Below are 15,379 nucleotides of genomic sequence, written 5' to 3'. Positions count from 1 at the left end.
TATCCAAGTTGTCGAGTGTCTGAAAAAAAAAAATTATTATGCAGATACTGAGTACTAACGGAGCCACTTTAATAATCTGCCATTACATGCATTATAAATGTGCTAGCCATTGTGTTGGAGAAATTTTGTAAACATGTGGGTTATGTTCGTGATGAAGGATGAAAGATTGCTTCAAGGTGCGTATAATTATGCTATCTTTCCGACTCTATTGCTGTGCACAGGGTATATGCTAATAGGCCTTGTGGATACAATGAATTCTGGCCTTACGCCTACTGTTTGTCAAAGTTTTGCACACTCCTAAGACAAACTGTAAACACTCAAGGAGATAGACAAGAACACTCAAGATTTAACTAGAAACTATAATACTGTAGGTTTTAGTTTCTAGAGCTTTATAAGTGGAGGAGGAGAGATTAACGAATAGAAAGAATGATTATTCCGGACCATTCAAATATGTGCAGCCTACCTCTGTTTATAGAGTTTGATGTAATCTTCGGATGGTGTATACCCATTCGAAAATACCACTTGGTTTCAGACAGAAGTCATGATCAAGAGTTGTCATGTTTTAGAATAACAGCTAATAGTAATGTAGTAACCAAGAAACACATCTCTTTCATGATTCTTATCGGTGGCTGCCATACAAACCAAGCGGTGGTTACCAACAAATTGCTGAAGTTTGTATTCATAAACATGGCAACCGTTTTTGCACAACAAACCCACCGCTTCTACTTAATATTGTTGAAAATATTCCAACAAATTGTAGTGTAAATAATTTTTTACCTGAAGTTGATCCATTCTTTCATCAATGTGGATTCATTTTCAACACACCCCTAACGTGTGACGAATTTTCAAGCCTAACAGGTGAACACAACTCGGGTTGTTTTGCCTCATAGTCTATTTTTAAACACTTGCATGTGTTCTTAAATACTGATTAGGTTGGTGCTTAATTAAAGTTGTGCCACCATAAGCAGAAAGTGATGCTTTAAGATCAAGTTGAGCCAGTGGCATCGGATATTGGAAGCATCCATCTTTAGGAGCTTCACATGCACTAGCTGAGCTTTACTAGGATTTGGTTAGGTTGCCACTTAATTGCCAGCAATTGGCTTTATAGCTGTGCAGCCTGTCCCTGTGGTCGAAGTATTGTGGAGGCAAAACTACAAATCAAAAGTGCCTAGAGACTTTGGCACACATTTAGCCCATGTTTTGTGCAACCGGCCTCTTGAAAGAAAAGAGAAATTCATTGATTTAGAAAGTTAAATATAAACCATCTTGCCAACAGAAAAACCTGTGAATTATCTTTCCTGCAGATTATTTCAGCAGGATTTATATAGGGATCTTTTGATATAAGCGCCTCAATTTTGAATTTTTTAGATCAAACATCTATGACTTTTAGTGATTTGATTAAACTTTTTTTTTGTCATAATTTTGGTGCTATATGCATATTATATTGTAACGAAATTCCTATAATCTAGCCTTTTAATTACACTCTTCTCCGTTAGAGATAACTGTAAAAAAAAAAAAAAAATTGTTTAGATTCAATTTATTTTCACAAGAATGCTACAATTTAGCAATAATTATCTACGATTTAAGATATTTTCTTTTCAAAATAGTTTAAAATATTTTTAAATCCCACAAAATCAAACATACCAAAATAAGTTTTTCTTGTCACATCCCGGCCCGGGCCCCCACTACAACCCGAGCCCGATCCACCACCGTAGCACGATATTGTCCGCTTTGGGCCCCGACCACGCCCTCACGGTTTTGTTTCTGGGAACTCCGAAGTTAAGCGAGTAGCGCGCGAGAGCACTCCCAGGATGGGTGACCCATCGGGAAGTTCTCGTGTGAGTTCCCAGAAACAAAACCGTGAGGGCGTGGTCGGGGCCCAAAGCGGACAATATCGTGCTACGGTGGTGGATCGGGCCCGGGCCGGGATGTGACATTTCTTATAGTACGTTAAAGAAAATAGGATTGAGAATAATATAAACGTACCAATACACAATGTGTACAAAATAAAACGTACCAAAATAAAAATAATGTACCAATATTAACAATATGTATCAAATCAAACGTACCAAAATTGCAAATAAATGTACCAATTAATGATTTTTGTAAATTCAAATGTACCCACATATAATATATTAGTTCGTTAACAACTATACTTAAAAAAACAGCAAAAAAAAATTATAATTTCACAAAAAAAAATTGAAAAATTACACGAAGCTTTAATGTTGATCACCAACTATTTGAAGAGAAACAAAAAACTCATTTGGAAAAAGAAATAATATTAAATGTTTGCATAAAAAATAAAAAAAAATAAAAATAAAAAACTATGATCGAAAAAACATATCTGGAATAAGAGAAAATATAGTTTAATTACTAATATCTCCACTAAATAAGGAAATGATAAATTCAAAAATTATTTTAATTTTAAAAATATAATAATGACATGTAATTTAGCTTGAGGTGGTTATTGGTCAAATACTTTAATCAAATTTTAAAAAGGCACAAATGTTTAATCTAAATGATATAGAAAAACTAATGTTTAATCCAAATGAAATATTCATAAATAAGCCTTGCTAACGTGCTTTTTGGAATTCAACTCTGGAAAATGTTATTTGCTGTTAGTGTTCTTATTTTCGTTATGACAAAACAGGAGTTGGGTTTTAAAAAATTTTCTGCACCAACTACAGTTGGAGACATGCTTCTCCAGGGTGTGAATTATGCTTCCAGTGCGTCCGGAATTTCCCACTCCACTGGCCCGCCCTTAGACCATCTCCAACAATGACCTAAAACCTAAAATTTTCCTTTCTCCCCCCCCCCCCCAAAAAAAAATCTACTCCAACCCATGACCTAAAATTAACCTAAAACCTAAAACTCATTTGAGGGTCAAATACCAGCCCAGATTTAAGCCACAAACCAAAATGGGCCCTACCAATTGAGATTGAAACTGGGGCTGTGAAGCCCAGTTTCCACTTCCGGACGCGCGCACACGCTGCACGCGCGATGACTTTATGCCAAACAACAACCCCACGTGGGGCTGTTCCCTCAGGTTTCAAAGCAAACAGCAGCCTAATGGCTACTTTTTGTAATCCAATGGTGATGTTAAATGGGCCGTTGGTTAATCCAACAGTCCAGGTTCAAAATTATTATTTTTTTTTTAGTTTTATATTTATGTATTTATTGAATCCAACGACTTAGATCAAATATAATTAAATATAACGGTAAAAAAAAGATCTAACGGTCCAAATTTAAATCAAACGGCTAGAATAATTTTAAAAAATTATTTAACTTAAAATTCAACCAAAAACTCTATAAATACCTATGTATTTGTTTAAACATCCACACAAAACTCACTTTTCTCCTACAATTCTTCCAATTTTTCTTTATACCATTTATTCTCATTTCCAGAATTTTCAAGATGGCAAAAGAGCATGTTAGAGGTCGTAATTGGACCTTTAACAAAGATATTGCTTTATGTTTGGCATAGATTTCGATTAGCGAAGATGGTGCCATCGGCACCAATCAAAATAGAAAGGTTTTATGGGGTAAAATCGTTGATAAGTTCCATGAAAACTCCAACGCCGGTCGAAGGGAAATTGGTGGTGTTTATGATCGGTGGAAGATTATCAACAAAGCGTGCACTTTGTGGAAAGGAAGCTTGGAGAGAGTCATGGTTGACATGGCTAGTGGAAGGGCCGCCTCAAAAATTGTGAGTTTATTTGTTGATATTTTAGTTGTCATGTACATAATAGTATTTTGCAACTAATTGTTTTTATATATTTGTTGCATAGGATGACAAAGCAATGGCAATTTACAAGACAAGAACTACATAAAAAAATCAAGCTTTTAAGTTGCATCATGCTTGGAACATCCTCAAGGATTGTCCGAGGTGGGGAACCGATGCGAACCAACAATGTGGAAGATTATTTCATAATGAAGCCCCACCCCCAAATGATGTCAATGAAGGTGTGAATTTTGCCGACAATGAAGGTGTCGAACAAATGACCCCAACTTCTTCTTTTGCAAGGCCCCCGGGTAGAGATAAGCAAAAGGAAGCAAAGAGAAAAGGGAAGTCCCAAGATCCGACACGTGCATAATTTGCTAGCGAAATGGCAATAATGAACGAAATCCAGTCCCGTCGGCAAGAAGAATCGGCCCAAATGCTTTTGGCCATGAAGGAAGAAGGGGATAGGGAGCAAGAAAGGTACGAAACTAATTTGATAATGGAGGACCTCGACAAATACACTCCAGAGAGGAAGAGATACTTACGTGGTAAGCAAAAGGAAATTTTACGAAGGAATGCCACAAGGAGTATATTTCAAGATGATGATTCATCTCAAGACTATCACCCAAATCCATCACCAAGTCAAGATGGTGAATATCATTATTAAGTTTATGTAGTCTATGAGTTTTCGATTGTATTAAGTTTATGTAGTTTATTAATTGTTTTTTTTTATTTTTTAAGTTTATGTGGTTTATTAATTGTCTTTTTTATTTTTTAAATTTATGTGGTTTATTAAATGTCGTTGGTATTAAGTTTATGTGGATTATCTTGATTTTCATGTATTGATTTAGTGATTTTTCAAAATTTATCGGAATTTAAATATTTTTAGGTTAAAATGTTCATAAAATTAATTTAGGATAGTCTACATAATTTTTTTTTTTTAAAAAAAAGTTAATTTAAAAAAAAATAGCCTTAATTTATTCTTTGATAATCTGGGCTAAAATTTTAAGCCAAAAGGGTTGGAGTAGAAAAGCTGTTTCTGGGCTAAAACCTAAATTTTCTGGGCTAAATATTTTTAGGTTTTAGGTCACCATTGGAGATGGTCTTAAGAAAGAAAGACATAATAAGGCTTGGTTGCGGGAACCGACGGTGACGAAGGTTACCGGGCCGATGCGGCCGGTTACCGGGAACCGCAAGGTTGCAAGGTTCCCGGGAAACGACGTTCCTTTTGTAAAGTAGGCCTTTTGATAACTAATTCGAGTTGAGATGAAATGGATCACGGAAGAAGACGTATCTGATGAATGAATGATTCAATCCCCTCCCACCCGCACGGTTCCTCTATTGAAGGGGTTCCACTTCTTCTATGTGAGGGGGGGCGTACGTAAGAGCGGAACCTAGATCTTTGTAAGTTTTCTCTGCTAATCATCTGCTCGGGTTTTCGGATTTGATGAAGTACTAGGTAGCTAGTCTTAATTCCAAACTTCATCAGTTTTATATATACCCGCAAGATCGCATGATCTCCTTCATACCTATTTATTTCGAACAAGTTCAATTTAAAATCAAAACTGTGTGTGCATATAGGGGGATCGACTCAATTTTGAGACGCAAAAGTCAGTTACCATGGGAGGACTGCTGTAGCTATCATGTCGAGGATTGGTATTCCTGCATCTCAGAAATTGTTGAGAAGAGCAATTTATGGCATCGCAATTGGCTCTAACGACATATTGTTTGGGGAGACATCTCCCAAGCCTATGTCAGACAAAGCTTTTCTGGATTTATTGATTTCACGACTCAAATTAGGACTCAGGGTAAAATCCTAAAAGGCTAATCCCTAGTAGTTTTGGATTATTGAATATTGAATGCAACAACAAAAACACATACCAAAAATTAAGGAAATTGGCCAAAATGATAATATTTTCGAAATTTCAATTACTGAAATGGTCAGTTTTAAAAGTATTTCGTCGATCTTTGATTTTGATTAGTCAACAATTAAAACTTGATTTCTGATCATTTTTAGTCAATCTCCCACAAAATATTCCCTGGTAACATAAACTTGGCCCTTTTTTCCTTGCAGACACTCTACAACTTGAATGCAAGAAAGTTTATTGTGGGTAATGCTGGACCAGGTGGGTGCATCCCATGGGAGAAAGATTTACATTTCCTTCGAGGGGGAACTTGTGCTCGTGTAGTAAATAAGATGGCCCGGATGTACAACGACAAGTTAAAGCGCTTGCTCGTTGAGCTTAACAAGGATCTCAAAGGGGTATCCTTTGTTTATGCAGATATTTACCAGATATTAACAGATCTCACCGAAAATTATGTATCATACGGTGCGTAGATTCCTCGCATTATATTTTGAGGGCATGAAACTGCAGCATTGTTCATTAATATATCATGAAATTAACAACTAAGTAACAATAGTAAGTAAGTACCTTTGTTACGTTTCTTAGGGTTTGAGAATGGAATTTCTGCATGCTGCTCAACGGCCGGGCCCCGAGGAGGACTAATCCTTGTAATCCATTAGCTAAAGTTTGTCCGGACAGATCAAAGTACGTATTCTGGGATCCATTCCACTTAACAGAGGCTGGTAATCTCATTGCAGCAAGGCATATAATGGATGGTGACTTAACTTATATGTCACCAATGAAATTAAGACAACTTATGCAATCTTGACCAGTGGCCTGGAAACCCCTATATGAAATTTGATGTGGCTTTTGAAGTACCATTATGAGATAATGAAGAATAGGTTTCTTAGACTTCTCCATTGGTAAAGGCTACAAATTTAAATTTGGCCTTGACTCAAACAGTTATTTTGCCTCACCCTAGTGACTAAAATTTGAGTTCCCAGTTTTATGAATTGTTTTAACCTTTTTTTTTTTTAAGTTAGTTTTGTGTTTAGAGACTATCTTGATTTATTTTTGTGAACACTTTAATGTAAAAAATTAACTCCGAAAATAGATTTAATTCATTGGAACATAATCAACATTATTGTTTTTACTGTTGATTTTAAATTTGGGTCGTTGGATCAAACCTTTATTGTTAAAGATTTAGTTTGGGTTTTTTTTTTTGGTCAAAGATTTAGTAACCCACTTAGTAGGAAAAAACTTTGTTGTTGTTGTCAAAGATTTAGTTTGGGTTGTTTGGTGATATCAATTCAGCTATAAGAAGCTTGTAACTCAATTTGTTAAATGATATTTACGCTTACCCCAGGGTCTCGAGGTTTGATAGCCCTTACACCCAAGGTCACGAGATTTGATACCCTTAGGGCCTTACCCTAATATCACTTGTATTACATGCCTGCTTTCCATCTCTTATTCAAAGAAGGAATTCAACCATCGATCACCACAACATGTGATTTACAAAATATGACACAAGTAGATGGTATCTCTAGCCTAGCATCACTCGAAGAAAACATCAATTGGTGAAACGTTAAAAATAAAATAATGTGACAGAACTCAAATTTGTATCTGCCTAAACACATATTAACCAGAGGAATTTAGCCAAGAAATAAGACAAACCCAAATTTTAATCCGCCTAAATACATGAATTAGGGGTGATTACCCCATCCTATTGGAGATTGTCTCAGAGTAGCAAGTTCCATAAATCGAACCAAGTTGTGGTGCACAACCTGTTCCCTCTATCTGTCGCCTCAAAGAAAATGACATATGCACCTAGTTGCCGGTAACTCTTATGCCTTTATTAGGCACCGGTCAGTCACGCAGCTTATAAATGCCGACTGGTTTATAGGTATTGCCTGAACTGCACTACAAGAATCCGAATTAATTAACTACTATTCCTGTAAAAGATTTGTTTTAGGCTATGAGTTGCTGCAAATTTGCTCCAAAGGTAAAGGAAATATTCTTATTTGCATTAAATTTCCTCCATATGATATTCCTATTTACTGGTTTGATAGGTTCGTTGTTAGTTGAAAGAAATAACTAGTGCACGGACTGCACACTTGGGTTCCAACTTTAGCCACTTTTTTTCTTTTATTTGGCCTCATATGTGCAAGTGCAACTTTAGTCACTTGAATATGTACTTCTTTTGGCGTTGAAACTGCATACCTGCAGCATTGTCCCCGGGTGGTGGCTGCTAATTTTGCAAGGCAATCAATATTTACAAACAAGAGGAGTGTTAGGATCAGTCTCATACAGAGTTGATCATGACTATTATTTATGCTTGTGTGTATCCGTTCATACATGTGTGCACGATTTATTCTAGCATTTTCCTTACAAACAAAGTTGACACCTCATATTTTTATGACTTTTGTGTTTTACTATATACTCTTATGTTGAGAGTATCAATCTCACATTAGGGGAAACGAAGTAATTGGGCTACTCCCCATATTTCCAATTAGTTTTATAATATAATTTCAATTTTCTTCTTCTTCACTTACGCAATCCTTAATCATCACGATTCAGGGTCTTATATCATCCATGTATATGTACTTAAAGTGAGGTTAATAAATCTTCTTTTGTTAGGATGAGAAAAAATACCTCACTTTGGAAATTTACTAACTCTTGTGCTTATAAAGAGATTGAAATATCAATTAATTTTATTGTGGAAACTCAACTTCCTTCTTTGTCTTCAACTTAATTAGTTATTATTTTGGTATTTTGAGATACCCTTTTGCTAATATTAAAAGCTGGTCAAAGCACTCTCTAACTTAGGTCTGGTTTGGTACTGAGGTGATTCTGAAAAAAGCTGTAAGCTGTTTTTGTGTTTGGTAAACATTCAGCTTCAGCTTTTGTTCACAGTTTTGGGTGAAAAAAAGCCAAAAACAAGAAGCTGCAAAACCCAACTTTGAAAAACAGGCTTTTTTCATATTTTTTTTTACATAAAAGTTTACCAAACACTATAATACTGTTTTTTTTTCTTTTCAACAACACTTTTACAAAAAAAGTTTACCAAATACTCTACTGCTTTATTTCACAGCACACCAGAAACAACTTTTTTCCAAAGCACAACAATATCAAACCAGCCCTTAGTAGCCTGCAACTAATCATATTTCCTCACATTATATATTTCAATTTCCATGTAAGAATAGCTGCTGATGTTGCCTCCTTTTAATCTGTGAAAGTTTTGTATTATCTTTCTTCACATTCTTTGCAATGGATGACCTATCAAATAGAACAGTCACTAAGCTTGGAATTTTCTTCCAAACTTCAGCAAATTTTGTGCTCTTTTGGAGAATATGCTTGGCAAAACAGGTTCCTGCTAATTTTGTGTTTGGGGATTCTTTGGTCGATGCGGGAAACAACAACTACCTTCTCCAAGGCCAACTATCTTCCCAATGCAATCGATTTCGGAAAGCCAACTGGAAGATACACAAATGGAAGAACAATTATTGACATAATAGGCAAGTTCTCCATTTTTTTTTTTTTTTTATATATATTTTGTTCCTGGTTCTTCATTCTTTTTAATTGATTTTAGTCTTTACAGGTCAGAAACTTGGCTTCAAGGGTTTCACTCCTCCTTACTTATCTCCAACAACTGCCGGGGCGAAAATTCTGCAGGGTGTAAATTATGCTTCTGGTGGAGGTGGAATCCTTAATCACAGGGAAGATTTTTGTAAGGCTTCTTGTGCTCTATACTCAATATTTGGAGTTTTTATTTATTTGTACATACAATGCTTTAATGTGACGTAAACCTCGTGCAATTTGATAGGGAGGTCGATTAAGCATGCATGAACAGCTAGATTTCTTTGCTAATACCAGGCAAGACATTATCTCCAGCATTGGCCTTCCTGCAGCTCTGGAGCTATTAAGCAAGGCTCTCTTCTCCGTAACAATGGGATCGAACGATTTCATTAACAACTACTTGACGCCGGTGATCTCAGCTCCTGAGCAAAAATTGATACCTCCGGAAACATTTGCGGGAATTTTGATTTCAATAAACAGATTACAACTCACAGTAAATTTACTTTCGTTTCCCTTACTTTTTACATATGAATATTCAGCATTGCAGTTTTATGTAATAGACGCGTTACCCTTGCAGAGACTGTACAATTTGGGAGCAAGGAAGATTCTTGTGACAAATGTAGGACCAATTGGGTGCATACCTTATGAGAGGGATACAAATCCTGATGCAGGAGACTCCTGTGTCGAAAAACCAAATCAGTTAGCGCAATTGTTCAACCCCGAGTTGAAGAGCCTTCTCATGGAGCTTAACGCCAACCTTGAGGGGTCCAAATTTGTTTATGCAGATGTTTATCGCATTGTAGATGACATTACTCAAAACTACATATCATATGGTGAGAATGTCGAGAATGAGTTCTACATTGAAGGGAGGAGGGACCTTGCTCGAGCTTATAAGAGGTTGAGCGACTTCCTATATTGCCAATTATAAGCTCGTGCAAGGTCCCTCCTTCCATCGATGTGGGATTCATTCTCAACAGACAATGAGAAGGCCATATGAATATTTTCAATTTTTCCTTACAGATCGAAGTGTGATGCAGTGCTGAATGTTTTTGGTTATGTTAAATGCAGGTTTTGTGAATGAAAATTCTGCATGCTGCCATATGGCGGGGCGCTTCGGGGGTCTTATTCCGTGCGGCCCTCCGTCCAAAGTTTGCAGGGAGAGATCTAAGTACATATTCTGGGTTCCCTACCATCCTTCTGCTGCTGCTAATTTAATCATAGCAAGGCGTCTCTTGTATGGGAACTCCAATGACATTTCGCCCATCAATGTTCTGCAACTTATTCAGTCTTAATTAAATCTGTTGGCTAAAGCAAGAGAACAAATCAAAGGAATGATGTTAATTCTTCAATAGTTATTTAATTATTATTTTTCTTCTTCTTCTTTTGGGTTCATAATATATAAATCTCATTATTTTATAGGGTAGTAAATTAGTAATTGCAAAGCATGGTTGCAACTAGAAGAAAAAAAGGACAGAAAAGAAAGAGTATTAAATTATTGCCCAGAACAGCTTGTTGATTATATTATATTTGTTGTAATAACAAGATTCATGAAGAAATAAAAATCATGATGGAGGTTTGAAAATTAGAGACTTGAGACACCAGATTTTTTTTTAATTTAATCAGTTAAATGAAAGACAAGTGGTCGATTGTCTTAGTAAATATGACTTTCTTTTTTAACTTATTCCAAGTTCAAACTATATCTACTCCAATTTCCTGGTGTAGATTATAATAATATTATCGTGGGAATGATTATTGGCACTCCAAAAATCTCATTCTACACTCCAAACTTTCTATATTTGGAAAGAAAAATACATTTGTGAGAAATGTAGAATGAGATTTTTGAAGTATCAATAACACTTTCCTATTATCGCATGTAATAAATAAATAAATAAATAAATAAATAAATAATGAGAGACATATAGTGGCCTCTTCTCCATCCATACATCCATACTATCCCAGTTTAAGGCATACGTAGCCAATTGGGCTACCTTATTACAATTTCTAGGATTGGATGCAGTGAATGACAATTGAGTCGCTAAATTCTAAACGCTTGATGTCATCGATAGGGGCTGCACGATCATCAACATAGTAATCCGGAACATGTGTTAGAATTCACTCTACACAGCTTTTGCACCAGTCTCCACCTCCACGTAAATTGAAGATGTCTAACTGCCACTTTCGTCACCTTCGGCCCGAAACATCCAGCACATGACTACTAGTTACGATGTCTAACCATCTCTTCCAACCATCATTACCACATGACCCATCAGTGTTTATTTTGAGTCAAACTCCCAATAATTCTGTCACCTTCGGCGACAAACATCCGGCACATGGCAGAATCCATTAATTTTCTCAATTCATTTCTTGCCTAATGTTAATCAATTTTATGCAATGGATTCATTGCTACCGTAGCATAGTCAGACAATCGTACCCCACGTAGAAGAGATGATGCCTTCATTAGTGAATCTTACGTCCTAAAAGCTCTTTGCCACGAGTGGTAGAAACTGTCAATCACACTCACGTACAAGGGAAGACTTGCATGCATACCCCAATACCCACTCTCTTCACTAATGAAAAATGTCGTAAGTTGAAACATAGATGTGCTTCATCATTTTTTACTCATCTGTTTGAACTTGAAAAATGTACCAAACCAGGAAAGAAAACTCGTAAATCAAGCAATTAAGAGTGTTTACTTTCTATATATGACTTTTGATGATGTGTCACGGTTTGTTTATTTAGATTGCTACATTTTTAATATAGAAAATTTCATTTTAATCCTTGACAAAGATGACTTTTAGATTAAAACCATGAGTAAGATCAAAATCTAATTTTAGTCCCTTGATACATTAATAACCTCATTTATTAATTGTATTTTGATTTTTTTAATTATTTCTCTTTTTCTTCCTAATTTTTAATGTATTAATTTTATTTGATTATAATTTTCATTTTCATTTTATTATCGTAATATATTTTGTTGTAAACATTTAGATAAATTAACTTTTGTTATACAATATATTTTGATGTACTTTGTCTTCTTCATTTAGGTACATTAAATTCATTATAATACATTTCAGTGCATACATTTAGGTACACACATTTTGTGACACACCCCGACCCGGAATGTCAATTAAAACTCCGAATCGAGCTGTGATGGCCGCCACATGGAAGGTGGCGAAGCCATAAAGTGTAGTGATATGGAAAATGTGAATAAATTTAAGGTGGCGAAACCAACATAGCTCGATTCGGAGTCCTAGTTGACATTCTAGGTCGGGGTGTGTCATTTTGGTACATATATTTTGATACAAATATTTAGGTACATTAATTTAATATAATACATTTCAGTGCATATATTTTGGTACACAAATTTAGTTACATTAATTTAATATAATACATTTCGGTGCATATATTTCGGTACATACATTTCGACACTAACATTTAAATACATTAGTTTAATATAATACATTTTGGTACTAACATTTAGGTACATTAATTGAGTCTTTCAAATTTAAAGAATGTTAAATAAAATTAATACATAAAAAAAACTCTTTTTTGGTCAAAAAATAAATTAAAATTTGTATATTAATAAATTTAAGTATTTACTGGGAGACATTAAATAAAATGCACATTAATTATTTTGAATTAAGGACAAATTAAGAAATTATAATCAATATGTAATCTAACATCAACTTTGTTTTAAATTTCAATCTTCTTAAATGATTAAAGTTATAAAAAAAAAAACCCCCTTTTCAATATGCATACATTCCATCTTCGCCGAAAAATTCCCCCACTGGCCAAGGGGAGGGCACACCCAACATATGGGGCCAAAAGTTGCAGAGAAGTATTTTCTTAGGTCAATGGTCGAGTACTTCTATGCAATTGCTCAAGGGGCTTCAACTCAACCATCTCCAGCGGAGCATCCCATTTTGCATGCATTGTCCTCCGGTCAACGGTGGGGCCACCGAGTGTATGACTGGATGCTCGAGCATCAGCCGCTTCTCTCACAAGGGATTGTCATTCCTACTGCGGCTACATGGCTCGGCTATCAACTGCGCGTTTCAGGTAGGGTTAGGTGCGTTAAAGCTTGGGCTCACAGAGCCAATGATTGGTTAGTCAGCCGTCTCCAAGCGACTCCTCAATGGCTGAATCACGCTTGAATATTCCGTCGTGATGCGCCGAGGGAAGGCTAGTCGAAATGCGCAGCGCCTTGCTGGTGGTTGTGACCGTTCTTGCAACGAGTCTCTATGGTATGGGACTGATTTCTCCAACACAAGTGTGAGAATGCTACCACAAAAACTGCCTCAGCTGGTTAAACAGTTGCAGTGGTGTCCCTCTTTCTACACATGATTGTGCAGCTGCACTAAAAGTAATTAGTGTCCAACTTACTTGCCTCTGCTTTAAGCAAGCGTGGTGCTGGTGCTCAAGGTAATCCCGACTTCTCTGATATAGATGTTCTATGATTGATTATGTTGCCAATCGGCGCTATATATGACATCTTCGATCGACATTTTGAAAGTGTTCGACACCGGATAATGAAGATTAATTAAAGAGAAATCACAAATGAACACTCAAGGATAAACAACTCGTCATTTTAAGAAATCCACAAAAGAGATAAGAGTTTACGGATAGGAAGAAAAACACTCTTCACTAAACCAAGTTTAAAAGTAATTCTTAATTTCTAAATGATTTATTTACATACATGAGTAGGGGTTTTAAATAGTCTAGGCATGGAACAACCTTCAACCTTCCATGAATAGGTTACTAAGCATGAACTTAATGTAAGACTAATCATGAACTTAAATGAGAACATGAGCCATCTTTGAATTAAATATGATGAATGCACCATGTAATAATTAGATGAGTCAAGATTCAATAATAATTAGACAAGTCCATATTCGGTGTCATACGCTTCTGCTGCACAATAACTTGTCCCTGAGTTCTCTTCATCTTCGCAACCATGATAAGGAGAAAGGTCTGCAACATTGAAGGTTGTTGATACTCCATAGTCTCCTGGAAGTTCAATCTTGTAAGCATTGTCTCCGACACATTGGACCACCTTGAAAGGACCATCAGCTCATGGTTTCAGCTTCCCATTCTTGCCTCGAGGGAACCTTTCTTTGCAAAGATGAACCCACACCAAATCTCCTTCTTTGAATGTAGCCGGCTTCCTGTGCTTGTTGGCTTGCCTTTGATAATTCTCATTTGCTTAATGATATGTTCCCGCACCTGTTCATGTAATTTCTTTGTATACTCGGCATGTTCTTCAGCAGCTCCACTGAATTGATAGCTTGTGGGTAGTGGAGCTAAGTCTAGAGGACTTATTGGATTCCGTCCATAAACTGTCATGAAAGGACTAGAATCAGTTGTCTGACTGGTAGATCAATTGTGGGCAAATTCAACTTGAGCTAAAACAAGATCCCATTGACGAATATTTTTACCCACCAAACTTCTTAACAAATTTCCCAAACTTCGGTTGACCGCTTCCATTTGCCTATCCTTTCGGGGGTGATGGGAAGAACTAAACTGTGAAGTAGTGCCTAGCTTTCTCCAAGGAGTTCGCCAAAAATGCCCAACAAACTTACTGTCTATGTCAGATGTGATTGTCTTTGGAATGCCATGAAGCTTGACAATTTCTCGACATTGTTATAACTCCAATAGGGATGGAGTTGCACGATATTGCTAATTTCCAAGCGAAGTCCCCCAAGATAACGAGCAATGGTTTGCTCCTCTGGCTCAACAACGGTGCAGAGCTTTCGGAGTTTGTCAAATTCTGTTGTATACTCCTCCACAAACTAATCTTTTTGCTTGAAATTGTGAAACTTAAGAAAAGAATCTTGTCAATAATTTTCTGGTAGAAATTTCTTCTTCAATTCTCTCCTCATCTTTTCCCATGTTACAATTTTTCTTTTTCCTTCATCAGCCCTCTGCTTCTTGAGATGTTCCCACCAAATTGAAGCATGTTTCTTCAATTTGATAGCCACCAGTTTCACTTTGCGATCTTCTGCCACATCCTTGTAATCAGATATTCTTTCCACGGTATTGATCCAATCCATGAGTTCTTCAGGCTGCATCTTGCCTTCAAATTCTAGAATGTCAACTTTGATATCAAAATTTTGTTGAAAATGATGACGCTGTCTACAATCATTCTCATCATCCGAGACTCAATCATCACCACCACCAAAAGGATTCTCCTCCTCTTCATCGGATCCATCATTCTTTGTTTCATGACGGGGATCATCAT

General features: G+C 36.2%; 1 protein-coding gene and 1 pseudogene across 1 annotated transcript; both read left to right on the top strand.

The window, feature by feature from the left end:
* Window positions 1–2,444: 2,444 nt before the first annotated feature.
* LOC103928946 lies at window positions 2,445–6,586 on the top strand (annotated as a pseudogene).
* Window positions 6,587–8,621: 2,035 nt separating this feature from the next.
* Window positions 8,622–10,730, top strand: LOC103928902 (GDSL esterase/lipase At4g16230-like). The gene is given in 7 exon segments (XM_009338008.3): window positions 8,622–8,990; window positions 8,992–9,080; window positions 9,164–9,275; window positions 9,277–9,292; window positions 9,389–9,634; window positions 9,719–9,974; window positions 10,210–10,730. Coding segments are annotated over 7 exon segments (1,101 nt in total). The 5' UTR covers window positions 8,622–8,832; the 3' UTR covers window positions 10,434–10,730.
* Window positions 10,731–15,379: the final 4,649 nt, after the last annotated feature.

Source organism: the organism of the source record quoted next, unplaced genomic scaffold (genome assembly GCF_019419815.1).
Source record: "Pyrus x bretschneideri cultivar Hongxiangsu unplaced genomic scaffold, Pyrus_bretschneideri_v1 Contig6, whole genome shotgun sequence".
Classification (NCBI taxonomy): Eukaryota; Viridiplantae; Streptophyta; class Magnoliopsida; order Rosales; family Rosaceae; genus Pyrus; species Pyrus x bretschneideri.
The sequence above is the reverse complement of the archived record's forward strand: the minus strand, read 5'-3'. Positions and strand labels throughout refer to the sequence as shown.